General features: G+C 59.8%; 2 protein-coding genes across 13 annotated transcripts; both read left to right on the top strand.

Annotated features, from left to right (window-relative positions):
• Positions 1-2,346: 2,346 nt before the first annotated feature.
• DAZAP1 (DAZ associated protein 1) lies at positions 2,347-23,005 on the top strand. 10 transcript variants are annotated; one of them, XM_027085942.1, is made up of 13 exons: positions 2,347-2,647; positions 9,648-9,688; positions 10,172-10,338; positions 10,611-10,676; positions 12,090-12,200; positions 13,026-13,074; positions 16,035-16,117; positions 18,424-18,577; positions 19,509-19,538; positions 19,638-19,778; positions 20,542-20,718; positions 21,308-21,396; positions 22,108-22,281. In XM_027085942.1, the coding sequence occupies exons 1-12, from the start codon at positions 2,619-2,621 to the stop codon at positions 21,394-21,396; spliced, it is 1,137 nt and encodes a 378-aa protein (XP_026941743.1). In that variant the 5' UTR covers positions 2,347-2,618; the 3' UTR covers positions 22,108-22,281. The 10 variants fall into 10 exon arrangements, with proteins under 10 accessions (XP_026941743.1, XP_026941741.1, XP_026941740.1 ...); XM_027085941.1 differs by lacking the exon at positions 2,347-2,647 and adding an exon at positions 3,217-6,164 and having other exon boundaries at positions 22,108-22,219; XM_027085937.1 differs by lacking the exons at positions 2,347-2,647; positions 21,308-21,396 and adding exons at positions 3,224-3,978; positions 4,093-6,164 and having other exon boundaries at positions 22,108-23,005.
• Positions 16,373-27,828, top strand: RPS15 (ribosomal protein S15). 3 transcript variants are annotated; one of them, XM_027086006.1, is made up of 6 exons: positions 16,373-16,377; positions 18,829-18,834; positions 26,064-26,074; positions 26,461-26,546; positions 27,352-27,586; positions 27,670-27,828. In XM_027086006.1, exons 3-6 carry the CDS (start codon positions 26,072-26,074, stop codon positions 27,781-27,783), a joined length of 438 nt encoding a protein of 145 aa, XP_026941807.1. In that variant the 5' UTR covers positions 16,373-16,377; positions 18,829-18,834; positions 26,064-26,071; the 3' UTR covers positions 27,784-27,828. The 3 variants fall into 3 exon arrangements, with proteins under 3 accessions (XP_026941807.1, XP_026941806.1, XP_026941805.1); XM_027086005.1 differs by having other exon boundaries at positions 26,064-26,086; XM_027086004.1 differs by lacking the exons at positions 16,373-16,377; positions 18,829-18,834 and having other exon boundaries at positions 26,045-26,086.
• The last annotated feature ends 114 nt before the right edge of the window (positions 27,829-27,942 follow it).

Raw genomic sequence — 27,942 nt, 5'->3', positions numbered from 1 at the left:
AGTGTCTACCAACAGATGATGAATAAATGCTATGTGGTCCCTCCACGCAGGGGACCATCACTCAGCCATGAAAAGGGGTGAAGCACTGATACTCGCTACAACGTGCATGGACCTTGAAAACACGATGCTCAGTGAAATAAGCTAGATGAAAAATGACAAATACTGTCTGATTCCACTCACAGGGGGTCCCTGGAGGAGTCACATCCACAGAGGCAGGAAGTAGATGGTGGGGGCCAGGGGCTGGGGGAGGGGCTGGGGAGTCAAACTGAAACTTCCCAAGTTTCAGTTTGGGAAGATGAGAAAGTTCTGGAGATGATGGTGGGGATGGTTGCACAGCAATGTGAATGTGCTTAATGTCACCAAGCTGTGCATTTATAAAGGGATACGATAACTTGTATGTTACGTGTATTTTACCACAATGAAAAAAAGAGCCAAAACTATATTCTGTGTATTGGGTATGCCTGAACCCACGTTAGGAGTAAATTCAGGAAAGTGTGCACATACCCGTTTTTGTCCCACCGTTTGCCCTGGGGTGGGAGGAAGGAAGTGAACGGGGAGGAGGGAAAAGCAAACCGTCAAGTTCATTTTTTTAAAAAGATCTGAAGCAAACGTGACAAAAACGCTAATAACATGTGTTCGTTTCAGTGGCAGGTACATAGCTGCTTCTTGTTTTAGCCCTGGTAGGTGTCTGTATTTTTGAAAGTATTTTCTTTCTTTCTTTTTTTTTTGCGGTACGCGGGCCTCTCACTGTTGTGGCCTCTCCCGTTGCGGAGCACGGGCTCCAGACGCGCAGGCTCAGCGGCCATGGCTCACGGGCCCAGCCGCTCCGCGGCATGTGGGATCTTACCGGACTTGGGGCACGAACCCGTGTACCCTGCATCGGCAGACGGACTCTCAACCGCTGCGCCACCAGGAAGCCCTAAAAGTATTTTCTTTTTAACAGTTTGTGTCTGCCTTCCTTCATTTGACCACGTCCTGTGCATGTCATTCACGCCCTTCGTGGTTTATTTATCCTGTCACCAGTGGATGGACATGGGGGTTGCTTCCAATTTTCTGCTCTTCTAATAGTGAAGTGTGAGCAACCTAGGGCGTGTCTGTCTGACTGAGCACTAGGGCCGTGCTCCCCCGCCCCCCCCAGTGGGGAGCCAGCCCCCCCACCCCCCGCAAGTGTTACTGCTTTCTTCTGACCAGAGAAACTTCACAGAGCCCCCAGGGGGAAGACAGAACACCTGCCCAATGCCACCTGAGGCCACTCCTTTCCCCTCTGCTGAGCCTCTGCTTCTCACCTGTGAATGGGGACTAATAAGTTACTCTCCTCCGGTGGATCTGATGATGCCAATGTGCTTTGCAAACTGTAAAGTGGCCAAAGTGAGGTGTATTTTAAATGTTTTATGTTATACTGTTTGCCTGTGACCTGGTTCCTTGATTCCTCACATTTGTTTCATTTTATGGTGAATCAGTTATATTGTCAGGCCACCAAGAGGCTGAGAAAGTGAGTGGAAAGTCACCACGCAGCACAAACCACCATCTGACAACATCATTCAGGTCAGCTTTTATTATGGTCCGTGTAGACCTGGGTTTCTCCACCTTCCTTGTTGACGTGTTGGGCAGATTATTCTTTGCTGGAGGGACCGTCCTGCCCATTGTAGGATATTTAGCAGCATCCCCAGCCTCCACCCACTAGATGCCAGTAGCACCCACCTCCGGTGGTGACAACCAAAACCGTATCTCCAGACATGGCTCATTGTCCCCCGAGGGGAGAAGGAGGCTGAATCACCCTGGGTGAAAACCACCGGTGTGGACAAATGAGGGCAGGACAATCCTTGGCACATGGCAGGGACTCAATGTGTTTTCATAATCATTGCATCTACAGTCAACTGTTGGATTTGATTCCAGTTCTTTCCTTAAGTGACCTTGGGCAGGTGAATGAGCCTCTCTGACCGTCGGTATCGTCTTCTGGGGGCAGCGGGAGCAGTCGAGGCGCAGGAACTGAACGTGGCGCCGAAGCGTCCCGCGGCCCGGCGGGGTGCGGGCGTGGCCTCTTCCCACGGCTGACCCCATGCGTGGCCCCGCCCCGCACTCGAGACTGAACAAGGAAGCCGCAGCCGCGCCTGCGCCCCGCGGTGCCTAGCCCCGAGCGCCCGGCCGCGCACGCGCCCCGCGCCGCCGCGCACGCACGCACGCTCGCAGCGCGCGCACGCACGCGGCTCGATCCGAGCGCTCTCCTCCTCGGGGCGGGGCCGGCGCCGGCGCGCGGGACTCCACTTCCCAACGTGCCCCGCGGCGGCGCTTGTAGTCGCCGAGGAGGAAGGCCGACGCGCGGCGGCCAAGCGGCGGCGGCGCGGGCCCCGCCGCACGCACGCACGCACGCACACGGGGCGCACCCCTGGCTCCGCCCCCGGAGGCCCCGTGCGGGAGCGCGCCCGGGCGAGCGCAGGGCGGCGGCGCGGGCGCGGGGACGCGCGGTGACCGTTGGCGCTGAGGGGAGGAGGCAGCGCGGCCGCCGCCGTTGCGCAGATCCGGGCCGCGGCTGTGGGGAGGGCGCCGGGGCCAGTGACCTTCCGGAGGCGGGAGCGAGCCAGGGGGCCCGGACGCCGAGCGCCTTCGCCGCCGCCGCCATGAACAACTCGGGCGCCGACGAGATCGGGTGAGGACGCGCCGGCCCGCGCCGCCGCCTCGGCCGGCCCCCGCCCAGACCCGCCCGGCCCGTCAAGGTCACGCCGCGGGGCCGTGCCGAGCCGGCGGCCGGGAGCCCGGGGGCGCGATGGGCCGGGGGCCCCTGGGGGGACCTGGGGGTCCGGACGCCCCGCCGCCTCGTGGCCGGGGACCCCGAGCGGGAACCGGGGGTCCGGGGAGTTCTGTGGGTCCGGGCGCCTCGCCGTCTCGTGGCCGGGGACCCCGAGCCTCAACGGGGGGATCCGGGGAGTCCTGGAGGTCCGGGTGTCCCACCGCCTCGTGGTAGGGGATCCCGAACCTCCACCGGGGGATCCGGGGGGTCCTGGAGGTCCGGACGCCCCGTCGCTTCCTGGCCAGGAACCCCGAGCCTCACCTGGGGGTCCCTGCTGTTTCCTGACTGGGGGAGACCCCGCCGCCGAGCCGGAGTTTACCGCAGGGAGACCTTCTATCGGGAACCCGGGGTGGGGGGGGTCCGGGGCACCCTGTCTGCCCCCGCGCCTGGATTTCTCGCTGGGGGGGGGGGGGGGCGGGCGGAACCGTCCCCGTGCTCGTGGTTTTCCTCGGGGACCTCGAACAGGAACCTGTGGGGTCCAGGGAGCCCCCAGCCCGTGCACGAACTTGGCGGGTCAGCGCACGTGGCGGCCCGGTCGGTGGGGGGGGGTTCCAGTTCTGCCGCCGCCCAGCTTATCCCACTCGGGACTCAGCGAGTGCCCACTCCACCATCTACTCTCCTCCCAAGTGTAGTTTCGCAAACCGAAGGCCCGAGGGCCAAGGTCATGGGGGGCCGTCCCCGGTCTGCAAGCAGCGCACCCCGCAGTGTCCACCATCTCAGCGCCTCCGCGCCACCTGATGGGGTGTCTGCAACTGTTGTTTTTATGTTGCTGGAGCCCCTTCCTGCTCAGCCCCCACCTAACCCCCATGGGCGGGTTTAAGATAAAGAGAAAGAGAAACTTGGGAGGTGGACAGACAGGCTTGCTCCTGAGGTCTTTCTCCTTGGTGCAACTGTTAGAGAAGGTTTGTTATAGCTAAGTTTCCCTTTTAATTATAATCTTGCCTAATGCTAAACGAGCTGGAGAGGAGAGTGATCCCACAGGAGCTAGGAAATCCCATTCTGCCCTAGTCTAGGGGTTTGGTCTAGTTTTCTTTGCAGAGACTGGTTTCTACAGCATCAGCGTAATTTTACAGTTAAATTCTTTTTGCGGAGATGGCAAAACAGCCTGGGCTGGGTTTCCGAGGCCTTGTGTACATTTCTCCGTGCACTTAGTGTTGAACAGATGTGGTGTTTACAAAACGCTTGATTTGGTGAGTAAGTCATTGTTGGCTGGTGGGTGGCTGGCCTCACTGAGCCCCTGCCAGGTTCCAGCAGCATGTTACACCATAGGACATAAAGTGTGTTTTGTGGGCTCCCCCCTCCAGAACCCCACAGCATTTAGAGGACCAGAAAGAAGGCGTGTAGCTCCTAGCCTGCTTTGTTTAGGAAAGACGTACAGGCACTGGAAGTCTGAGCTGTGTGTCGGGTAAGTGAAAAGTTGCAGCGCTTCCGCTGGGAAACTAGGATGTGGGCAGCAAGAAAGTTGCGGCGAAAGGGGCAGGACCTGAGGGAGCGGCAGCAGGTCTTCCACAGCCACATGGGCCTCTTTTCCTGAGAGCCAAGCCTTCTGCGGCCAAGAGGCTGACTTCTTTAGGCCTGGGCTGCCTTTTCTCTCGCCTGGGAAGGCAGGGAGCCTCCAGATCCAAGAGGCCTGCCCCTCGGTGTGCCCTCGAGGAGACGGCCAGACAGGGGTCCCTGGCGGTTCACCCCTACAGCTTGTACCAACCCCTGGGAGATGGTGGAGCAAGGATCCAAGGCTGGGTCTGAAGGGTCTCACCCTTGGCACCGCAGACCCACCCCAGACCCATAGGCAGCTTGGGGAGGCCGCAGAGCAAGTAGCAGAACCAGGATCAGGATCAGGGACCTGCCTGGCCGCGTTCCCCTCGCCACCCTGGTGAATGCACCCAGGTTACCTGAGTTCTAAAGTTGTAGATGTCAGGTGTCCCAGAAACTTTATTGCTTTGCCCCAAAGCATTGGTCAGTTTCTGTTTGCTGTGGGAGGCTTGTTTCCAATTGCTGTTGGAAGTCCGGGTCCACCTTGACTTCCTTATCTGTGTGGCTGTTCTAGTTCAGTGCTCGTGACCTCATCCGGCTCCCTGGTGATGGGCCCTCTTGGAGTTTCCCGTGGGGGGGGACCACCGTTGCCCACTTGGGGTGGTCACCGTGTGGGAGCGTGCGTCATGCTCAGACCATGTGGTAGTTATGTTATGGGGATGTGACAGTCTCACTGATCGCTGACGACACCACCCTCCCCTCAGACCTCCTTCGCTTTGGTGTCTGGTCAGCCCCTCCCGAGCGGCTCCCAGGCCAGAGGGGCGGCACCACTGTCGAGGGTACCTGCGTCCTCAGGAAGTGGGTGGATGCCTGGGGTGCCGCCCCATCGGGGATCTGCACTTTTGAGTTTGAGCCTTTGAAGGCAAAGCTTCCCTGCGTCTGGACTGTACAGGGGCTGGTGAGGCCACTGCTTTTAGTTCATGTTTTCGTCATCTTGGCTGTCACAGTGGCCCGAGCAGAGCCGGGGCGGGTCTTGAGGGCAGAGGTCCAATAGGAGCAGCAGGTGTCACGTGTGGCCTCGTGGAGCCAGGTGCCACGGGCGAGCAGATGTCCTCCCTCCTGGGCCGCCCAGCGGGACAGGTGCTCACCTTGCTGAGGGCCGGGGAGCGGTCAGGGTTGTGTCCCGGTCTCCTCCGTGGCCTTGGAGAGTCAGCTTAAGAGGGGTCCCCGGACTGAGGTTCTGGGGGCTGATGTGTCATGGAGCCGGAGAGGAGTTTGAGGGGGGTTTTATCTGGCAGATGTGGTTCTGCTGGCGTTCCCCCGGGCTGGTGAGACAGGGACCCTTGGATGTGACTGAAGGGAGGGGAGGGTCCCAGGGCGAGGAGGGACCTGGGGGAGGGGAGGGAAAGCAGCACTGGGTCTCTGGAGAGAGGTGTGGGCACGGCTGCTCAGGACAGAAACGCGGGAGGTGGGTGATGGGGGGGGCACATGAGGGCTCAGGTGACTTAGCACTGGAGGGGTCCTGGGGTGGAGCCTGTGGGTCCCTCATGGGCGTGGCTCTTTCTGGAATGGTTACTTGTGGAGGCTTTGAATGCAGAGAGCCTTCTGTTGAGCTCTGGCTGGCCCCGTGGGTGTAGACCGGGAGCATGCAGGGCCGAGCTTCCTGAGGCCTGTGGGCGTGAGCACCCTTTGGGGGGGCTGCTGTGTGGTGGGGCAAGAGGTGTCCTGCCCTGTAGGGGTGGGGGTGGAGGGCCTTTTCTCTGGGGCTTCTCTCTTGCATTTTGGAGCTGTCTTGGGCTCTGCAGGGTGTGGAACAGCATCCCTGGCCCCCACCCCCTCGATGCCAGAAGCCACAGATGTCCCCAGACGTGGTCCAGTGTCCCCTGGGGGCAGGATTGTCCAGGTGAGACCCCTGTTTGGGAGCATTTGCTCTTTGAGGCCTGGTTCCCAGTGTGTCCATGCCACTCGCTTCCGTGGGTTAGGACGTGTGTCCCAGGGCTGTTTGGACGCCTGTACAGTTGGCTGTGATGCTGGGGGCTGCTCCGCTTGACTCCCTTCTGGTTCTGGCCGTTGCAGTGGGCCCAGCACCTGGACTTGGTGGCGTGCTGCCCTCTGTGCGGGGCCCCTCCTCAGAACCCCTGCCCTGGGTTGCGCTGGACCTCTGTAGCTTCAGCTCTGACTCCTCCCTTGGCAGGGCACACCGAGGCTTAGAAGGGTCAGGGGACTCGGTCAAGGTCACTCCCAGGGTGGCCAGGCTAGAATTGGGGGCACCCCTGCAGGGGAGCGCGGCTGTGTTTCGGCGGAGGTCGCTGTCTGGGGGGCTCCGGCCAGCGGGGGTTGGTGGGCTGTGGTGTCTTTTGGGAGCTGGCGCGCCTCCCACGTGCTCAGCGAAGGTCAACCCAGGCTTTCCATGTGTTGTGCGGCCCCATAGTTTGTGAGAGGTGATCTCACCGGCCGGTGGAGGGAAGCCCAGCCTGCGGAGTGAGATCCCTGCCCCGACCACTGTCTTTGGGGTGTCCAGTCTGTCACAGCAGAAGGGCTGGAAGTGGGGTGGCTCCCTGGCTGCAGAAAGGCGTGAACACAGGCTGTCGAGGAGAGGGCCGCCTGCCGGACCGTGTGAGGGGTCCTGGCCTTGGCCCCCTGTCCTCCTGGGCGCGGCATGTGGTGCCTGCCATGGGCAGCCTGGGCCGGGGAAGCCACCGGAGCCTGACTTTCTGGTGTACATACCACACAGTTGCCCTAAAGTACCCAGAGCAAGGACAGGGGAGTCATCCAGAGCAGGTTTCCATTCAGCAGCCGGAAGAGGGTGAGTGTTTCCCAGACCCCAGCACCTGGTCACTTGTGCCAAACCCCTTCCTGGAGGAAGGCAGCGATCCCATCCCGGCAGTTGGGGTGCATACCCCGGCAGCCAGCGCTGACTGCAGACCTCTTCTCCGGTCTCCAGGGATGGAAGGGTGTGACAGAGCCAGGAGGTCCCCTGGGGGCAGGGTGGGGTCTGTGGGAGGGCCCCCCAGTTTCCAGCTTCAGCTGAGTGATGACTCTGGCACCCTTCATAGCAGGGAAGGGCTGGAGAGAGGCTGCCACGCAGGGTCAGCTGACCCTTCATCTGCTGAGTTGTGTGTAAACGCCCAGAAAGGCCTGAGGTCATCTGGTGCCAAGCAAGTCTGTCTGGGCCACCCCACGACGGCAGCAGGGTGGGCAGAGCCCGGCGCCCTGTGCAGGTGTGTTGGCTGTGATACCGGCGATGGCGCCAAGTCTGCCTAGAGCCCCCGAGTCCCTGCCACCGCGAGTCAGCGAGGTCTCCCTGGGCCTTCCGGAACCTCCATCTGCAGACAGGGAGCAGGAGGAAAGGAAATATATAAAGCACCCAGCACAGCGCTGGCATGGGGTCTCCGGTCACAAAGAGCTCTCTCCTGTGCCAGCTGTGCTCCTGGCATCCTCTCAGGGGTGAGCAGCTTTCGCCTCCTAGTTTATATAACTTGGGACTCACAGAGCAGTGGCAGGAACGGGGGCACGGTCGCCACGATCTCCTCACGCCGGCCCCGCTGCATGCTTTCCATGCCACGTTCCAGCCCTGTGCGCCTCTGGACGCTCCTGTGTGTCCTGTTTTCCAAGAAGAGAAACGTTTTCTAAATACAGCACAGTGATAAAATCAGGAAGCACATATCAACACCATATCATCATCTAATACACAGGGCAGATTCCGGTTTTGTCAATTTGCACAGGTGATGGCCTTTCTCTCTCTTTTCCCCTTAACGTCTGATTTTGAAATTTAAACGAGGGCTGGAACCTGGACTGGTCAGACCAGTTCCTTCCTCCTCAGCGGCATGGGGGTTGGGTTGCTTGGAGGGACTGGCTGACAACCTTCCTGTCCTGATCACATGCAGGCTAAACAGAGGTGGGTATTCCTCTAAGTGAGTTGGCGTTTGTCTCAGGTTTTTTGAGAATGCTCCAGCTCCTTTGTTTCTTCAAGCTGCTTTTCCACAGCAAACCCGTTTGTGCTTGTGCCCAACGCCTGGGCACAGAGGCGGTCCATTGCCAGCCTCAGGGCTCTTCGGTCATTGCCTGCCTGGGTGCCAGGCCCTGGGGCAGTGGGGCACAGCTGCGGGCTGTACTCCCCAGGGTCTCTGGGAGGCAGGAGGAGCCTGGTCTGACCTCGCAGGGATGCGTAGGGGACAGGACAGGAAGGTCACGAGGCCCGGGTGTGAGCTGGCCTCCCGATCCAGAAACGCGCTCTGTGTCGGGGGACGGGGGCATGTTGAGGATGGCAGGGGCCACCTGTCTGGGGTGGGGAAATTGTTTCTTCCACACTGAGTTTCTCTCCCCCAGGCAGAAAGCCGCAGTGGGAGGGACCCCTGAGTGCGGCTAGGGCCACTGCCCTGCAAGGGTCTGTCCTTGCATCCCAGCTGCCGGTTTTCGGGTGCTCGGAGGCTCAGCGCGCTCAGCCTCGGGGGGCTGTTTTGTCTTCACGCCAAGCAAGGTGGGGTTGGCTGTGGATGGGGACAGTGCCTGGGTGCTCTTCCGAGGGTGACGGTGTCATTCCTTTCCCCATGGCAGCAGGTGGGATGGAGAGCCCCGTCCCCTGCCTGCCCTATCACACCTGCCCCGGATCGGGTTGGGAGCCTGCAGCACAGGGCACCTCTCCGTTCACTTAGGCCCAGCCAGCCTGAAAGTGGCGGGCAGTGGAAGGTTCCTGGGTTCTGGACCCGCCCCGGGACTATGTGGACACTAGGCAGGGAGACCACCGGAAGTTTTCCTCTCAAACATTCTAGGGCACCTGTCCAAAAGGACAGCCCGGGCCACCCTGCCACGTCTGAGCTCCAGGGACCTCCCCAGTGATTTGTGGGTCCTTACTTGTGACCACGTGCTGCATATCCCAGCTTTGTCCTAAAGCCCTCATCCCCGCTGTCGTCCGAGTTTGTTGCGTGGGATCTCAGCTCTGGACTTGGAAACCTTTGGTGTTTGCTGAGCAGTTGGGAAGCTGCCCCGTGATCCTGCTCCCAAACTGGCACGGTAGGGGGTGCCGTCGATCTCTCTTTTCTTACTGTGGTTGAGGTCAGCGTGTACATGCGACTTGGGATGTTCTAACTCACTCCAGCCCCGTGGGCAGATCTTGGAGGCCTCTTTCATGCCTTTGACTGATGAGGCTGGGCCACGGCCATGCCCCGGGTTACCACCTTAGGGTAGGCCAGATGGTCGGCACCTTGGGCAGAACCGTCTTTTTTTGCGGGGGGCGCTGTGCCATGCAGCCTGCGGGATCTTAGTTCCCTGTCCAGGGCTTGAACCCAGGCCACGACAGTGAGCGCCGAGTCCTAACCACTGGATCACTGGGGAGTTCCCAGGGCAGAACCCTCTTGACCCTGAATGTTTTCTCGTTGCATTGCAGGAAGCTCTTCGTGGGCGGTCTTGACTGGAGCACCACCCAAGGTAGGTGCGAATGGACCTCGGTCTTTGGATTGTGTGAATTGTCTTTAATTCCTGACTTATTTATTGTCTTGGTTTCTGGGAAGGGGCACTTGATCAGGAGTTGATGGGGGCAGAGATGAATGATCGTGGGCTTTGGAACTTGATCTCGTCCTGATGCTTCATGGTCATGGTCATGGTCACAGTCGGGGAGGGTGGCCAGCTCTGAAGGCAGAGGCTGTTGGCGTGTGGAGGTGGAGCCAGGAGGGCTAGGGATCCGCTGGCTCTGCCTACTTAGCTGTGGCCTTTTTTCTTCCCGCGGAGATGGGGTGCACCTTCCCTTCCCTGGCGCCCCGTCCTTCACCCTCTCCGCTGCCCCCATGTCAGTGGATCAGCCAGTTTAAAGGTTCCTAGCTGCACACTTTACAGGTCAGGCTGATGGGCTGGGAGTGTGTGACCTGCCTAATGCCCTGCTGTGCATGTGCGTATGTCTCGATCTTTGAGCAGAGACACTGCGCAGCTACTTTTCCCAGTATGGAGAGGTTGTGGACTGCGTGATCATGAAAGACAAGACAACCAACCAGTCTCGAGGCTTTGGGTTCGTCAAATTCAAAGACCCAAACTGCGTGGGCACAGTGCTGGCCAGCAGACCACACACCCTCGATGGCCGAAACGTGAGTGCTGGTCCCCGAAGAAAGCTCTCTGTCTTGTTGTGTGTGGTTCCTGGGCGTGCCTCTGTGCCCAAGCTGTGGTGTGTGTGTGTCGAGGACTGCTTTCCCGTGGGGTTGGTTTGAAGGGTTAAGGCTCTGAGCTTAGACTGGGCGCTGGGCCAGGATGCGGCCCGGGCCACCTGATGGGCCCTGTGCCCCTGGCCCTGCTGCTCACACCTTCTCTCTGGGGGAAGCAAGCCTCCTGTTCACCACTGCTCCTTTGAAACTTCCAACAGATCGACCCAAAGCCCTGTACGCCTCGGGGGATGCAGCCGGAGAGGACGCGGCCGAAGGAAGGCTGGGTAAGGGGCTGGGGGCTCCTGCTGGGTGTCCCGCAGCCGCTGATGCGAGGGGAGCCGTGTCTCCGACCTGGGTCCTTGCTCACTCAGACTGAGCAACAGGAGGGCTTCCAGCATGAGGTTGAGCAGCTGAGAACGGCTCGGGTCGATTCGGTGTTGGAAGTTTTTTATCTCGTAGCCGAGAAGTTTCTTATTAGTCTACCTTGCAAACGACGGCTCACAGCCATCTGTCGTTAGGAACCTTCCGTTGTATCCGCGCCGACTGCTCCTGGCCCCCCACCGCTCAGTGCTCTGCTGACTGCTCCTCTCCAGGGAGGAGGCCTGCTGAGTTCAGAACCCACCTTGGGACTCTGAGCCGCGTGTGCCCCCCGGCGCCAGGCCAGCCGTCACCCAGAGTGCCCTGTCCTCGAGGAAAGCCCTGCTGGGGGCTGTGCGGGGCTGGGGCCTGGGCACCTGCATTTCCATCAGGGGCCTCAGACCAAGGGCGTATTTTTCCCGCTTTCTGTTAGGAAATATCAAATACAGAAAAAGAGTGGTACAGTGAACACCTAAATAAAACACTGCCCAGATTCATCAGTGGTCAGCATCAGTGATCTACACAGCCGTCCCTCGGTGGGATCTGCGGGGACTGCTTCCAGGACCCCCGAGGTGACCAGAATCCACAGACGCTTAAGTCCCTTATGTAAAATGGCCTGTAACCTACGCACGTCCTCCTGTGCACTTTAAACCATCTCTGGATGACTCATGATACCTGATACAGTGTAAATAGTTGGCTGGTGTGCGGCAAATTCAAGTTTTGCTTTGTGGAACTTTGTGGAATTTTTTTTTCTGAATATTTTTGATCCACGGTTGGTGGAATCCAAGGACACAGAACCCGTGGCTGCGGAGGCCAGCCGTATGTGTACCCACCTCTGTGCCTGCCCCTGCCGCTGGCACCCTGCCCCCACGCCCAAAAGTGCAGCCTCTGCGTCCCCAGCTTCTGGTGTCTGGGGGGTGGCAGTGCGGGGTGTCCACAGAGAGCGGGGTCTAGGCCAGAAGGCGGAAGAGGTGGCAACTGAGCCTCAGTTACCAGAGCTTTCCACCGTCTGTGCGTCACCAGCTTACACACTGCCCCTGGAAGCGAGCCTGGTCTGCCAGTTTGGTTTGTGCAGGCCACCCTGGTACTCGTTCTCCTCTCCTAAAGCCCTGGGTTCCACACCGCAGAGCTGGCAGGCGCCATGGGTGGGCGTGCTTGGGGCGCCCCATCCTCTGTCGGCGGGTGGACGCGTTCATTCGTACAGCGGCCGTTGCGGTTTTCTGGACTCACTGGGCTCCTGGGGTTCTGGTCTGACCTTCAGAGGCCACACCGTGCACAATAGCGGGGAGTGTTAGGAAGTTTCCCCACGTGAGCTAACCATCTTCTCCTCCTTGAAACAGCAGAAAGGACCCAGGAGTGATAACAGTAAATCAAATAAGATATTTGTCGGTGGAATTCCTCACAATTGTGGTGAGACAGAGCTCAGGGAATACTTCAAGAAATTCGGAGTGGTGAGTTCTCCCCGCGCCAGCAGCAGGTCGGTCAGGGCGGGAGTGGCGCAGCCCTGTGTCCTGGGGAGGCTGAGCCTGGCACAAAGCAGACCAAAGCCCCATCCATTCCCTGCGTGGCCAGTTACCATCCCAGGAGAGGACTTACTGTAAATGGGGCAGACTGACCTCCTGGAAGGCCCTCGGGTCGGTTGTAGCCACTGTGGTGGAAAGCGCTAGATGGTGTCAGGAAGAAGGGGCTGGGCTTGGGTGAGGCTTCCGCCCCCTCCCCTAGGATGGGGGGCGGGTGGGTTTGTTTTCTGGAAGAGGCTAAAAAACTTTGGGGAGCTGAGTTCTAGCGGGGCAGACAGGACACAGGCAGGGCTTAGGGGGCCAGTGGGCTGGGAGGCTGTCCCCTCATCCGAAGCAGAGACACGAAGTCCCCCCAGGCTTCCACCGGCCACACGTGCCCCGGCTGCAGCGTGCTTGCCTGGTGGTACCTGTTTGTACCCAGGACCTGGCAGGAACTTGTGCGGAGTGGACGAGGAAGGGAACGTGGTGGCCCAGCCAGGCTGGGGACTCTGATCCCGGGTGGGAGGTCCTGGCTCTCGTCTCCCCACTGGAGCGTGGGGCCTGGGCCCCTGGTGACCCGCCACCTACCCTGCCCCGTGAGCACCCCTCGGCCTGCTCTCTGCCCCATGGGTCTCAGAGCCCAGGAAGCCGGCCTTTTGCCTCGGAACTTCCTGCACTCGGCAGGCAGTCCCAGGCAGCGGGGGCCGGGAGTGTTGTAGGCAGATGTGCCTGTGCCACCTGCAGACCTGGGCCCTCAGACGCCCATCTCCCTTCCAGGTCACGGAAGTGGTCATGATCTACGACGCGGAAAAGCAGAGGCCTCGAGGTAAAAGAGATGGAGTTTGTCCCTGGCCTTCCCCTCAGATGGCAAACTATCTCACAATTAGGTGGTGGTTGTAGCGAGCCTTGCCTCAGGAGAGGGTGGTTTGGAGACTGAAGTCCCTTCCCACGCAGCCCCAGCCTGTCTGCTTCCCAAGGGCAGGCGGTACAACCTTTTTTTTTTTTTTTTTTTTTTAAGCTCGTTCTTTTGAAGTTTTTACAACTTGGCATGAATTTCAACATGGTTTATGTTTTTAAGGGTGTCCTGAAAGATTAGTCTTTCTTTTAAATTGTGAACTTGCTCAATTACGACCGTCTCCTGTTTTAAGTTCACTCCAGCGAAGTCAGGAGTCTCATTTCATGTCGTCAGGCTAGGTCTGCCCCAGCTCGGCTTGAACGTGGAGTTCCCTTGATCCATCCCATGCTTTTTTTTCTTTTCTTGTTCTTTTTTCCGTAAGTCCCCTAAGTCGGCGGGGCGGGTGGGAGGAGGGCAAGGAGCTGCCCCAGCGCGCCCGCATCAGCCTCCCCCGCCGCCACCTGCACGTCCACTGTGGTTTGCGGGGCTGGGACACTGGGCGCCCAATTTCCATGCCCTTTGTTTTTCTTTCTTTTTTTTTTTCCCCCTGGCTGCTGCTATTTGTCCCTGCCTCTGTCCCTGTTTTGGTTCCTGAACCGCTTTTGGGCCAGCCTTGTGAGCTAGGTGCGCCAGGCCCCGCGGCCCCTGCCCAGCCCCTCGAGGCATCCAAGCGTGGCCGGCGCCGCCCACAGCATGCGCCCGCCATGCTGGAGAATAGTTTGCCATTTGAACCTCATCCTCCTCTTCCTCCATGATTAAGTAACGTATCCTCACTTCATGTCGATTAAGCTGTTAAGTCTTAGTCTTAATTTTAATGTAGACGTACATGCTTAGTGACATACTTAAGTGTTTCATAGTAAAGTACAGTAATGTTAAGTAAGTTGTTTTTCCTTTTCTCTCTGTGAATTGTTTGTGATTAACGATATCTCTTTAGATTTCTCTTCTCCAGGTGCTAAATTATATCACACAGGTACAGGCCAGTCCCGCAGTCAGAGGAGGGAGCGGGCTTTGCTCCAGTGGGGTGTAAACGAAGTTTCAGTGTGTTTCTGTTCCGCTTCCTCAGCGGTGATGTCGCCTCTTGACAGACAGACGCGTCCCTAGAAGCCCTGCCCCGGGGCTCCTTCCCCACGACTCACCGCCTCTTGCACTCTAAGGACCGCGAGCCCTGTGGCTTCAGACACTCCTGCACTTGGAGAAAACGTTCACTTTCTCACATGCCGTTCATCACCCATGTTGTGTTCCACCATTTGCCTCTGATCTTGGGACGCCTTGGGACGCGGGGGTCCCGAGGCTGCTCTTAGTCCCCCCGTGGGCCGCCTGTGGTCCTCAGCCCGGGCCCGGGGGCGCCAGGCGGCCGGCGCGGGGTCTGGGCAGGAGGGGCTGTGGGAGAGTGCTCGGGGCTCGCCCCTCGGCCCTGTTCCCATGTAGCTCCTGCCATCATCCTCCGCCGTGGGGCTTGGCGAGTCCCTGCGCGGCCCCCAGTGCTAGGCGGGTGGAGGGTGGGAGCCGAGCCAGAGCCAGCAGTTGGTCAGCGGGCTCCCCGAGAGCTCGTCCCTACTTTCTCTCCTTCCTGAGTCTTCTCCGAAGCCTCCCTCCCTCGCTCCCTCCCTCCCTCCCTCCCTGTCCCTTGGTCCATCTGAGGCTCCCCATCCCCGCCCCGGGGCTCAGTCCCCACACACCTCAGCCGCTGCCTTTGCTCCCTCATGCCCTCCCGCGTGCCCGCCACTGCAGCCTGTCTCCTCCGGTCTGTTCACAGTTCCTCCCCACGCCGTGTGCAGGTCCTGTGTGCGTGTGTCACGCTCAGGCAGGCGCGTGTGCGGAGAGGACGGGCCTCCCGGAGAGGCTGCCGCCTACCATTCTGAGCTGCCTTCCCTCCTCCATCCTTCTCGCACCACAGTTCTGCCAGGAGTCTTTCCACACGGTCCACACAGCTGTGCTCCCGCATCCTTCTTTGCTCAGCTCCAGAGGCCTCCTTCCTGGGCGCTCCCTCCCCTGCCGCCAGGGGCTGCCCCCACCCCCTGCGTCCACCTCCCGCGGTGCTCCGTGCCCCTCCCCCCACACCCATCTTCCGCCCCTTCTGGGCCCTGGCCCTTCCCCTGGCCTGTCCTTTGTTGTTCGGGGTCTTCCGGCAGCTGGCTGCCGTGGGGGGCCTGTAGTGCTCAGCGCAGATGGGCCCTGGGGAGCCAGAGCAGCAGCCTGAGGGCTGGACACTCCACGCTAGCCAGGCAGCCGCGCTCACCAGACCAGCAAACTTCGTTTATACTGCACTTTCTTGTGTTTGGGAAACGCTAAATTGTTTTTCCCTTTGAAATTGTCCTTTTGATGACACGGTGCCTCTTGCTCTTGCTGCCGACAGCAGTGTTTGACCTGCTGGAACCCACTGTGGCCTGTATCTCTGTGTATTTATGCAGCTACGTATAGATAGACACCTGTATACATACGTACGTTACCTTGGCAGGACTCCTCGGGCTTACCCAACAGCGTTGGGCAAGCTTGGCGAGGCTCTAACTGGTAGAGGCGCACCTCTGTTAAGGCGCTAGAACAATGTGCGGCTGCTGCCAGCACTAGCTGCAAAGCGACTGCCAGCCGAGGGGGAGCGCCCTGGGTTTCAGAAAAGCAGAAGCGCACGCACGACACACCTGGGCTGCCCGCCAGCCGGGCCCTCACCGCCCTGCTGTCCGGGCTGCTGCTAAGATGCGCCCCTGTGATTCCAAGGTCATCTCTGTGGAGGAGGCGGCGTCTGGGCTGAGACGCGCTCATGCCCCACAGCCTCGCACACTTGCTTCGCTGAAACCCTCGGTCGATCCCTCGGCCCGTCCCTAATACTGTTCATCATCCTGTTTTGTGTCACAACACCCTGCTACCTTGATTCACTCTTCGTCGTTGGCTAGGTTTTGGATTTATTACTTTCGAGGACGAACAATCAGTGGACCAGGCTGTCAACATGCATTTTCACGACATCATGGGCAAAAAAGTGTGTAGTTGTAGTTTTATTTTACCTTAAGACCAAACTAAGTCTTAGGCAACCTAGGGATTTCACTGGAGAGGAAATCCCTTGACAGGAGGAGGGCCGGGCTAGTCATCCCAGGACCCCCAGCTGGGGGTCGGACCCGGTTCTGGGAGCCCATGGCTCTAGAGCCCCTGGGGGGCGGCCGGCGGGGCGGGCAGGCTGGCGTCCAGTGAAGTCACGGGTTGCCTCAGGCTTGGTTTCAGTGACCACTCCTTCAGATGTGTGTCCCCTCCCCTCCCCTCCTGTCCCACGCCGGCCCGTAAAGTGCCGGGCCGTGAACCTTTGAGAACAGGTTCCGTGTAAAACTGAAGGCAACGTAAACATCCTGAAGGATTGGTTTTCAAATTGGGTCACTTACTGTGAACTCGGTACCGGCCACATGCTCCTGATAGTTCTTAACTCCATGCAGTCAAGTGACCTCTGGTGTTTCATCTTCATACTGTGTTGCTGCCACGGAGGGAGCCTCTCGGGAGGTGGCCCGACCCCTCATTTTCCGGCCCTGAGCTTGCTGAGAACTCGGCTCTCACCTGAGTAGCTGGTGGGGGGCTGTGCAGTCGCCCAGGCTGCCGCCCCTCCCAGGCCCTCGGCTTGTCCTCGTCCCCTCGGCAAGCCCAGCCCTTCTGCCGGAGCCCTGCGTCGGCTGAGATGTGGAGGGAGTCTGGCCCCAGGGGTACCCCCCCCCCCCCGCCCCTTCGCTTTACAGATGGGCGGCTGACTCAGTTCCACGCGAACCTGACTGTGCAGGAGACACAGTCATGCTCTCAGTTTGAGACGTTCATTGATGCTTCTAGTTTAAGGTTAGCTTGCAGATTCCAAGGGTGTGCGCTGTTATGAACACACGTTCAGAAGAGCCTGTGTCCCATGTTTTAAGGTCCTGTGGCGTTTACAACTGGGGAGAAGTGAGGTCCTCCTTCAGGGACAGAGAGGCCCGCTCAGTGCACGGATCTGCTCCCAGGGGCAGAGTCCAGCTCCAGCCCTGTCTCGAAGGGCTGGGGCCCACTTGTAATTAAAAGCTAAGGGCAGAATAGGAAGACTAAAAGAATATATATACTTCTTAAATCACAGGGCTGCTTTGCTTTGTAAGCAGGAACCAAATTCCCTTAAGGAAAGTGTGAAGACTCATTAATTTGAGTTCTTTGAAATGGGTCCTCTGGTCCTGCTTTCGCACCGCCCTGAGCTACTGGGGATTTTGTTCCTGTCCATGGAGCATCCTCGGGGCATCGGAAGGTGGGGTCTTTGTGCCTCTGTCCCCCGCCTCTGTCCTCTCCCAGGAATGCCTTTAGGCAGAATTGATGGGATTCTGAATACAGGATGCTTGGCGCACCAGGCTGTGAGACCCCAAGGACAACTCCAAGTGAATTCATTGTCTCTTTCTCCTTGCTAAAATTTATCCTACAAACAAGAATAACTGGGGATTCTAGAATGCTAACGCAGCCCTGGAATCGGGGGTCTTTGCTGTCAGTCGGCCCACATTGGAAAGGCTGTGTAGGCGGGGCTAGGCCTGGTGGGATGGGTACCTCGGTCCCCTTGTCCCACCCTCCACATGCTGTGGCTCCTGGCACGTCCAAAAGCGGAAGGGTCCTGGGCTGCTGACCTAACACAGTATGAAGATTGCTTACTGATTCAAATGTCCATTTTATTGCATGTTTGTTTACTTTTTTTGTTAGATGTAATGTAAGATTCTCTTATCACATCCATTCCCTCTGACATTATTTTGAGTTAATTGAGATTCTTTAAGCGTTAGCCTGGGGAAGGTAAGTCTTTATCTTCCATTAGACATTTTAAATAAAAAACCTAAGTAAACCAACTGTGTTTCTCAGGTATGAGCTGAAGGGCGAAGGCAGGGCGGGGGCTTTGGAGAGGGCCTGCACAGCTGGCCGGCGGGGCCAAGAGGAGGGCCACGATGGTTGGCCTGAGCCGGACCTGCGTGACCCTGGGTTGACACTGCCCCTTAACTTGACTGAAAGGCCCCTGTCACGCACAGAACTCTCTGCGGACTCTTGGCCCTCAGCCCTGCTCTGCAGTGGGTGGGGCTTCATGTGACTTACAGTTGGATCTGTTGTACCTGAGAAACATTTTTTAGACGAAAGAATTTTAAAAACTTTTTTAAGAAAAAAAGTTACTGGCCTAAATAAGGTTTATAGTTAAGTATTTAGTTTTAAGTCATAATAAGATGCTAAGTGTAGTTGTAAGTTATCTGAGGGTGTGTCTGAAGGGAAGGGGGTCTGAGACCCTCAGCATCTCCCTAAACCAGAGCTCGATTTGTCTAGGTGGAAGTTAAACGGGCCGAGCCACGGGACAGCAAAAGCCAAGCGCCAGGCCAGCCGGGGGCCAGCCAGTGGGGCAGCCGGGTCGTGCCCAGTGCCGCCAACGGCTGGGCAGGTCAGCCCCCGCCCACGTGGCAGCAGGGGTATGGCCCGCAAGGTAAGGCTGGCGTCCCTCCCGACGGGCCCATCCACAGCTGGGACGCGCCCACTGCAACGCGTGCGGGCTGTGGGGGCCGGAACCTGCGCCAGGGCCCCTCCCTGTCCAGGGCTGGGTGGGTCTGTCCCGTCTGCCGCCCACGGGCGCTGGGAGTGCTGGGCTGGTGCCTCCGGCGGAGGTCGGAGATGTGTCTCCAAGGGCAGGTGCCACGAGGCCGGAGTGGGAGATGGACGTGGCTGACTGTCTCGCAGGCTCTGGTCGGAGGCTCTGGGGAGAGTGGGGTTTCCACCCAGCGGGGAGGAAGCATGGCGTCCTGCCTCTTGAGCCCTTTGGGTCTATTCCAGCTCCCTGGGCTGTGGGCCCTCCGTGTGGGGCTGGCAGAGCTTTTACGGACAGCTTTGCGGGGAGGCTTGGGGTGGCCAGGGGCCCCGAGCCAGGATCCAGGAGCCTCCATTCCCTTTAGAAACCTAGGGAAGGAACACTGTCCAGGGAAGGGCACCGGGCGCCCCCAAGCTCATAGACTGTTTCTGCATGGCTCCAGGCTTTATTCCTGGTCTCTCCAGGGCTGGCTTTTAGAATGGTTTTTATTGCAAAACAAGCCACGGCTGTAGGGGACCATCTAGTGAGACCAGATGCCCTCACACCCACAAGCAGGGGAAGAACCAGCGCTTGGCCGGAGGCCGCCCTGGCTTCCTGCCTCCCAGCCTGAGTCCCACACATGCGACTGAGTCCCTGCTCTGTGGGCGTCCCCGCCCTCCCGACCGAGGGGCTGCTTGGAAGGGCTGGGGCCATGCGACCCAAGGAAGGCTCCCCTCTGACGTCTCCCCTGCACCCGTGATGCGTCAGGACACCAGGTCCCGCGGGGGGCGGGGGTCCCCAGTCCACGCCATGGCGCTGACGCAGCACCCACCCCTCTCTGTTTTCCCTGCAGGGATGTGGGTGCCAGCAGGACAGGCGATCGGTGAGTCCCTGTTGGGAGGAGATGGAGAGAACAGGGTGTGAAACTGGTGGATGGGGCTGGGGGCTTCTGCCCGCCCTCATCCTGCTCTCTGTGTTCCAGGTGGCTACGGACCGCCCCCCGCAGGAAGAGGAGCCCCCCCGCCGCCTCCGCCCTTCACCTCTTACATCGTGTCTACCCCTCCTGGAGGGTTCCCCCCTCCCCAGGGCTTCCCCCAGGGCTACGGCGCGCCCCCGCAGTTCAGTAAGTGGCCGCGGGCCCTGTCGGACACAGAGACCCTCTCCCTCCCCCACCCTCTTGCTCACCTTGATCCCTAGGGACCTGCTCTCCGTGCTTCACTTGAGGGGACTTGATTCACTTGCTTTGTGCCCAGCTGTAATTGAAGAGGCGCCCCTGGAGGGCTGGGGCGGGCCTTCCGTCCCCCAGCACCGTGGGTAGAGGGGGTGTGGCCACACGTGGTGACCGTGTGTCCATCAGGAAAGAGAAGTGCCTCACCTGATCCTGTAGGGCCGACAAGCAGCCACCTGAGTGTATCGTTCGGCCGGCAGGAAGTGTCTTCTGCCTTCCTTCCCTCGTGTTCCTTGGGGCGGCGTGCTCAGCAGCCCCCTGTGGCCAGGGACCCTGGACCCGGGACCGGGCAGTGCAGCCCTGTAGCCCGGACCAGGGCCTGCGGGCCACCTGATGACCGCGTGTCCTTACAGGAGGGGCGCCTGCTCCCGGCCCAGCCCCCGGCCAGTTTCATTTCTGATGAGGAAGAGCGGGGCGCCCTTCATGGACGGCTCACAACTTCCCGCCTTCCCAAGGCCACCCGGGCTGCGGCCCCGCCCGGCTAGGCGTGTGCTGCCAGGCTGGCCGCTGGTCGGGCTCTGCCCGGTGGGGGTCGTTTCCTCGGCTGTGGGCCCGGCCTGTGGGCGTCCTCGAGGCCTGGCTGCTGGGTGGAGGTGGTCTGGGCGGCTTCCTGAGGGTGAGCACCGCGTCTGTGTTTGTCTTTCCTGTCTGCCCGCAGGTTTTGGCTACGGGCCTCCACCTCCCCCACCGGATCAGTTCGCCCCCCCAGGGGTTCCCCCACCACCGGCCACTCCGGGGGCTGCACCTCTGGCCTTCCCGCCGCCTCCGTCTCAGGCCGCTCCGGACATGAGCAAACCGCCGTCGGCGCAGCCCGACTTCCCGTACAGTCAGTACGGTGAGTGCCTCGCTCCCCACATCCACGCGCCGCGGGGAGAGCTCGAGAGACCCAGGCTCGAGCGGGCCTTATGCAGGCGCTTGGTTTCTGGGGTCTCAGCCAGGGCGCTGGCGCGGAGGAGCATCCGCGGCTGGCAGACGTCCGGGGCCTTGTGCCTGGGGGCGCCCCGGTGGGCCCTGCCGCCTTGGGTGTCTGGGTTTGTAGGGCGCAGGGCGGGTGTGAGGGCCGTGCGACGTCAGCATTGTGCGTCCCCAAGGGTGCTTGCCAGGTGGATGCTGGAGCCCGGGGTCCGCACCCATCAGAGGAGCTCCTGTGGGGACAGGGTGGGCCTGGGGCTCTGCTGGCGCTGAACAGACGCCCCCAGCACCCCTACACCACACGCTCTTGTTCCCCTGGGGGCCTTGCCCGGCCGCGGTCCCTGAGCATGTGGGTTCTCACCTCACCCAGAGCAGGACGTGGCGGTGGTGGCGGGTGTGGGGTCGCCGGCCCCTGGTGGGGGTGTGCGAGCGACAGCGCGTGTGCCCCTCCCCGCCCCTGCTCCTCTGCCGAGGCCGCCTGGGGCAGTCAGCCTGGTCTCGTCTCTTGCCAGGCCTGGGTACCTCTTCTCCAGAGCCGCCAGGCTTCGGCCCTCACTTTGTTTACACTCTTATGGTCAGGCTGAGCAGTGATGTGGCCTAGGTAGGTGGCGCCTCCTCCTCCACGGTCCCCACTGCCTGCGCCCGGGCCACGATGTCGCCTCCTCTGCCATCCTGGGCGGGGGTGGACTCGGCGGTGCCCTCGGGGACGGGCCCTTGCCGGGGCAAGGATCTCGTCCGGCCACCGCCCCGCTAGCCCCGAGCTCTCCTTCCATGGGGCAGCACGGTGGGCGTCTGGGCCCCCGGGACGGCCCCCTCCACCGCGCGTGGTGTGGGTCTGCTCCTGCTTGGAGGAGGGACTGCCCAACCTGGAGGGGCTGTGCAGGCAGCACCGTCAGGGCCAAGCTCTGTACCTGTACCTCAGGCTGGCCTGTCACGTTTCCTCCCATCCTGAAATCTGTGCTGAGTCCACCCTGTGGTCCACCCTGTGGTCCACCTGAGGACAAACTTTCTAGAAGCCTGTGGTCCACCAAGGCAGGCCAGATCATCTGTGTCTCCAGGCTCAAGGGCCTCTCCAGCCGTGAGGGCAGGGCAGTGAGTGGGGAAAGGGGCTGAGAGCAGACGGGACAGACGAGGGGTCCGAGGGGTCTCAGAGCTGCTTTTCTTTCTGTGCAAGACAGCTGCCCAGGGTCCTGCCGAGGCCCCCAGGTGGGCCCTCCACCCTCCAGGTCCATGCCTTGCCCCGCGCAGGGCCCTGGCCGTGGGTGCCAGTGGGAGCGGAAGTGGTCCCAACTCACTGAGCCCTTCCCCGCAGGTTACGGACAGGACTTGGCGGGCTTCGGACAGGGCTTCTCAGACCCCAGCCAGCAGCCCCCCTCCTATGGGGGCCCCTCGGTGCCCGGCTCGGGGGGTCCCCCCGCCGGCGGAAGTGGCTTTGGACGCGGTCAGAACCACAACGTACAAGGATTCCACCCCTACCGACGCTAGCCGCAGCACCTTGAGGATGTCGGGCGGCTGAGGCCAGGATTCAAACTTGTGAACTCGTGACAATCACAAACTTGGGGAAAATACCAACTGGAGCGTGGGGGGCTTCTGGCGGTGGCTGTGGGCATCTGGACCGAAGTTTTTAAACGTATTATTTCTCTAACCCATCAGCTCAATAAAAAAGTCACTGGTTCAACAACAGGGTTAAAAAAATTCTTCAGCTTTAATTCAAAACTTCAGGTTTCTTTTTCTTCCTTTTTTTTGCAATTATTTTCCTGAGCCTTTATTTTACCGTATATTGTAAACTTTTATGTTAAAGAAAAAAATATACATTTACAAATTGTGAGATTTTTAAGAGAAATTTTCTACAATGTATACTCGCTTATTTTTTAATTTAAAACAGGGTTTCTGTCGGCACTGGTGGAGGTGAGGGGCGTTTTTAGTCCCTCACTCCTGGCTTTGAGGGTTGGGACTCGTTGGTCCAGAAACTCTGGGAGCTTAAAGAAGAAATCTACTGAGTGTGTTTTGTTTTTTGTTTATTCTTTGCTTTTGTCGACTGGCGTGCCTGGCCATGTCTGCAGGTGCGCCGTGGGGCCGCGCTCGCCTGCGTCCGCTCTGGCGTCAAGGACCAGGAGGAGGCCGGGCCAGCCCATCTCCCGCGCTTGGGGCTTTAGGGCGTCCCCGCTGACCGGTTTGAATAAAGAAAGTGCGTTTGGATTAGAAACCCACGCTGTGTCTGTTATTCCCTCTGCTTAGAGGAGCCCCTTTCCGTGTGGGGAGCCCGGGCCCTCTTCGGCAGGTCTGGGGCTTTGGGGGATCTGGTCTGGTGGGGGGGGGCCTGGTCAGAGCTGCAGACGCACTGTGAGGGACCCTGGGTCCCAGGGTTCAGAGGCCACTTGCCGGGCTCCGAGGAAGAGACGCCTGCACACACGTGGGTGGGGCTGGCCAGGCCACCCCCGCCCCTGCGGGAGTGACACCTGGACTGTGGCCTTGGGCGGGCCGCTCATCTTTCCATGAAGTGGGCCGTGGACATGGGTTGGGGCTGTCGGCACCCCCAGTTCAGGGCCGGTGGGGTGCAGCTCAGGGAGCTGAAGGTCGTCATGGTGGGCACTTGGTGGGGCCCAGCTGTTGTTCACAGGGCCCCAGAGGCAGGGCCAGGCCTGGGCAGTGGAGCAGCTCGAGTCCTAGCCAAGGGGGATCCCAGAGATGCAGAGGGAACCTGGGGGCCAGGGAGGCGGGGTGGGACGAGTTCCCACCTGCAGAGTCTCCTCTGCCACGTGAAGTGACGGGGCCGTTCCGTTGTCATAAAAACAAGATTTCAGAACATAAATCCTGGATGGCTCCAGTGTGCCAGGCTTGAGAATGCGGTGAACTAGACAGCCGGAGAGCCCCAGCCCAGTGCACTTTGCGGGGAAAGGGAAGCTTGGCTCAGCCCAGAAAGCCAGTGAAACGGGCATCTTCTCCCCCAGACCCAAGACGACCCTCCAAGACTGCACCCCTCCTCCTCCCATCCCTCCGGTTCACAGAAGCAGCAGGGTCAGGCAGAGTGGGGGGCCTCGTGCCCTCACCCTCCAGTCCCCACCGCGTGTCGTCGCATTGTTAAAAGTTAGCTCCTTACATCAGCAAGATGAATTCTCTGCAAAATTACAGTCTCTTGGCCAAAGGGTGCAGTGCAATCATTTAAGGGGCTTCCAGCCAGCCAGGAGCTCCCAGGACCACGTTTGCCTCCGTAAACTTGGGCAAGCCCGCTTCGCACCTTCACACCCTGATTGACACTTCCTGCAGTCCCAAACACAGTGACTGTACCCCACTGGGGCACGGAGGGACGTCCCCTCCTTCGCGTGAAGCCTAATTGGTTACTGCCCCTCCCGCCCCCCCCCCCCCCCTGTGGAAATGGCTGAGGAGGGCTCAGACTTCCCGTCCCCTCCAGGCCAGCCCCAGCTCCCCGAAAAGCCACTTGGTCGGTAGGGGGCCAGAGACAGTTACCTCGTGCTCCACACGCAAACTGAGTGAGGGCAAACTGAGTGAGGCGCGGTGGAGTCATGTGGCGGGGGGAGGGGAGGGCATTGGCCTTTTCTCTTGTTTTATCTTCTCATTCCTACCTCAGGGGCTTTGCACATTCACTCCCTCTTCCAGGACCTCAGTCTCCCTGCAGGGCAGATTGCATCCTCTATTCATGGGGCTTACTCCTGCCAAATGTTTAACTGTTTTCTATGTATCACGTCTTTTTGTTCTTGTATGCCTCTGTTACGGCTTTCTTTTGCATTCAGTGACTATTTTCTAGTGTAGCTAGAAAATTAATTCTTTTAATTTTTTTCATCGTGCTTTTTGAGTTTTTTAGGGGTTGTTCTATAGTTTACCACACACATCTGTTGGGTTGCTTTTTACTGTGACAAAATATAAGATTGGTAGGGAACTTCCCTGGTGGTCCAGTGGCTAAGACTCCACACTTTCACTGCAGGGGGCACAGGTTTGATCCCTGGTCAGGGAACTAAGATCCACATGCCACGCAGCCAAAAAAAAAAAAATTAAAAAAATACAAGATTGGCCATTTTAAACTACTTTTTAAGTGCACAGCTCAGTGGCATTAAGTACATGCACATTGTTGTGCAACCATCCCCGCCCCCGCATCCATCTCCAGAACTTTCTCTTCCCAAACTGAAACTCTTAACTCCCCATCCTCCTCTCCTAGCCCCTGACCCCCACCATCTACTTCCTGCCTCTATGGATTTGGGTCCTCTGGGGACCTCACATGGGTGGGATTATACAGTATTTTGTCCTTCTATGTCTGGATTCTCTCACTGATGTCCTCAAGTTCTATCCACATTGTAGCATGTGTCAAAATTTCCTTCCTTTTTAAGGCTCAATTATATTTCACTGTGTGGGTGGACCTCATTGTGTTTATCCCTCATTCATGGATGGACACTTGGGTTGTTTCCACCTTTTGGCTACTGTGAATCATGCTGCTGTGAACATGGGTGTGCAAATCTGTTGGAGTCCCTGCTTTCAGTTCTTTGGGGTATGCACGCAGGAGTGGGACTGCTGGGCCACATGGTACCACATACATCTTAATGTACCAGAATTGCCTTCAGATGGACACTTGTTCCAGTGACTATTGAAAGTGTACTCCTATATAGCTCTCATCCCTCGGCCCGTCCTTGCTCTTCTTGTTAGACATATCACATGTTATGTGTTGCAAACCTAGCACTGCAATGTTGCAGTTGTTACTTTATATCGATATGAGTTCGTCTGTTAAAGGCTGGCTGGTCCCTATCAGGGAAGCCGTTTCTGACCATCTGTGCAAAGCCAGTGTCCCAACCCCCCGAGTTTCCTTTTGGATCAGATATCTGTATGACCTTGTTTCTTACGGGTCTGTCTCGCCCACTGGGACGCGAGCTCCCTAGGGGAGGGCCAGTCCCGAACCGAGACAGCGCGCTTACTGCAAACAGGCACTCCATAAACACTTTTTTACGTGGATTTCATTATGGAGATTAAGGAGCACGAATATGAGTTTCCAAAACGGGCGGCGACGCGTCTCACGTCCCCCAGTTGAGGAAGGGGCTCCCAAATACTAGGCGGCCGGCTCCAGCCTGAGGGGTCCGAGCGCCCAAGGTTGGCAGAGGCTCCTTTATTCCTCGCAGCCAGCGCTCTGGCCTCCGGACAGCAGAGGGCGCGCGTCCTCCGTTGGGAAAGCGGAAGCGCGCGCGCGCGCAGCCCGGGGGCGGGGCACGTGAGAGGACGCGAGATAACTGCGCAGGCGCAGAAAGGACGATCCTTTCTGAAGAGCCGACCAGATGGTGAGTGTCACGGTTAGTGTGTCTGTTCCGGGCCCATCCGGCGCCATCCGAGCTCTGGTCGCGCAGTGGAGGCCGGGGTCAGGCCGCGCGGCTGCGGCAGCCTCCTGCAAGCCTCTGGAACCGCCTCCGGACATGGGGGCGCGGGGCGGGCCTGCTGGGTGTCGGGACGACCCGGGGCAGGGAAGGCCTGTGTCGGCCCGCTTGTCCCAGCCGAGCCCCCGTAGCCCCGGGCCGCCCCAGGACGGGCCCGAGGTGGTGCGTCCCCGTGGGCTTCCGTGCCCGGGAGGGCCGCACGTTTCTCGGCGGGAGCCGCGGGCCCGGTTATGCCGCCGCAGGCTGGGAGATGGGTCTCGGGGTCCCGCTCACCAGTATCCCGGCCCGCGCAGGCGGAAGTGGAGCAGAAGAAGAAGCGGACCTTCCGCAAGTTCACCTACCGCGGCGTGGACCTCGACCAGCTGCTGGACATGTCCTAGTAAGTGGCGGCCGGGCAGGGGAGGGGGATGGCGGCGGCGGGGGTGCCCGAGGGCTGGGGGCTGCAGCCTGACCTGCGGCCGCGGCCGTAGACCGTGTGTAAAGGAGAGGGCGGGGCTGCGTGCGGATAAAACTCCACGTGGAGACGTTGAGGATCGAATTTAAAAGGATTTCTACGCGTCCTCTTTGGACGTGTTTTCGTCCACTCGGAAATGTAAACGCTGTCCTAGCTCGCGAGCCTCTTGAGATCGGGCAGCTGCAGGCTGGGATTTGGTACGTGGGCGGGAGTTTGCCGATCCCTGGTCTTAAGGTTTGACTGGAGGAGCTGGAAGCTTTTAGGCAGGGTGGGTGCGACGACCTGGCCCCCAGATGGGGAGAGAGGCTTGCGGACAGCCAGGGACGCCTTTTTTCCTGGAGGTGTACGCGGGTCTGGCTCGGAGGGGGCCGGCTTCCTGGGGGCACAGCACAGGGTCCTCGTTGGCTGTGGGTTTCTCAGGGTGGCCCCGCTGCTGGGTTCTTGCGGCCTTCGGGGCAGAGCAGTTTGCCCGTGAAGTTCGGCGGCTCCGCCGTCTCACCTGAGCTACCTCTTTTCCTGGCTCGGCTTCCTCGTTTGTAGACAGCGGGGGGCGGGGGGGGCGGTTCTTGAACCGGAGGGCTTTATCCCGAACATTCGGCGCGGGTGCCGTGGGCCCTGGCCGGGCTGCGAGTGTTGCTTTGGGGGCCCTACGGGAAGCGGGAGTGTCAGTGGGCGGGCGGTGGGGGTGAGCCGGGTCTCAGGCCTCCCGCTCTGTGCGCTGTGCCTGCAGTGAGCAGCTGATGCAGCTGTACAGCGCGCGGCAGCGGCGGCGGCTGAACCGCGGCCTCCGGAGGAAGCAGCACTCGCTGCTGAAGCGGCTGCGCAAGGCCAAGAAGGAGGCGCCGCCCATGGAGAAGCCGGAGGTGGTGAAGACGCACCTGCGCGACATGATCATCCTGCCCGAGATGGTGGGCAGCATGGTGGGCGTCTACAATGGCAAGACTTTCAACCAGGTGGAAATCAAGGTGCGTGTGGGCTGTGCTGGGCCGGGGTGGGCGGGGCGTGGCCACCCACGCCCGCCTGACCACCCTGCTCCCTTCCTCCTCAGCCTGAGATGATCGGCCACTACCTAGGCGAGTTCTCCATCACCTACAAGCCTGTGAAGCACGGCCGGCCCGGCATTGGGGCCACCCACTCCTCCCGCTTCATCCCCCTTAAGTAGCCTGCTGGCCAATAAAGGTAGAGACTTGTCTAGTCCGGAGTGCGACCAGTCCTTCCCACGTGTGGTGCTTCTGGTCCACCCTCCAGGGAAGGGGGCTGGGCCTGGTCACAAAACCTGGAGGCTCAGGTGGGTCACGGGCCATTGTTGGACAGCGTGTGG

Source organism: Aethalodelphis obliquidens, unplaced genomic scaffold (genome assembly GCF_003676395.1).
Source record: "Aethalodelphis obliquidens isolate GAN/ISIS:26980383/991018 unplaced genomic scaffold, ASM367639v1 scaffold53, whole genome shotgun sequence".
Classification (NCBI taxonomy): domain Eukaryota; kingdom Metazoa; phylum Chordata; class Mammalia; order Artiodactyla; family Delphinidae; genus Aethalodelphis; species Aethalodelphis obliquidens.
The sequence above is the reverse complement of the archived record's forward strand: the minus strand, read 5'-3'. Positions and strand labels throughout refer to the sequence as shown.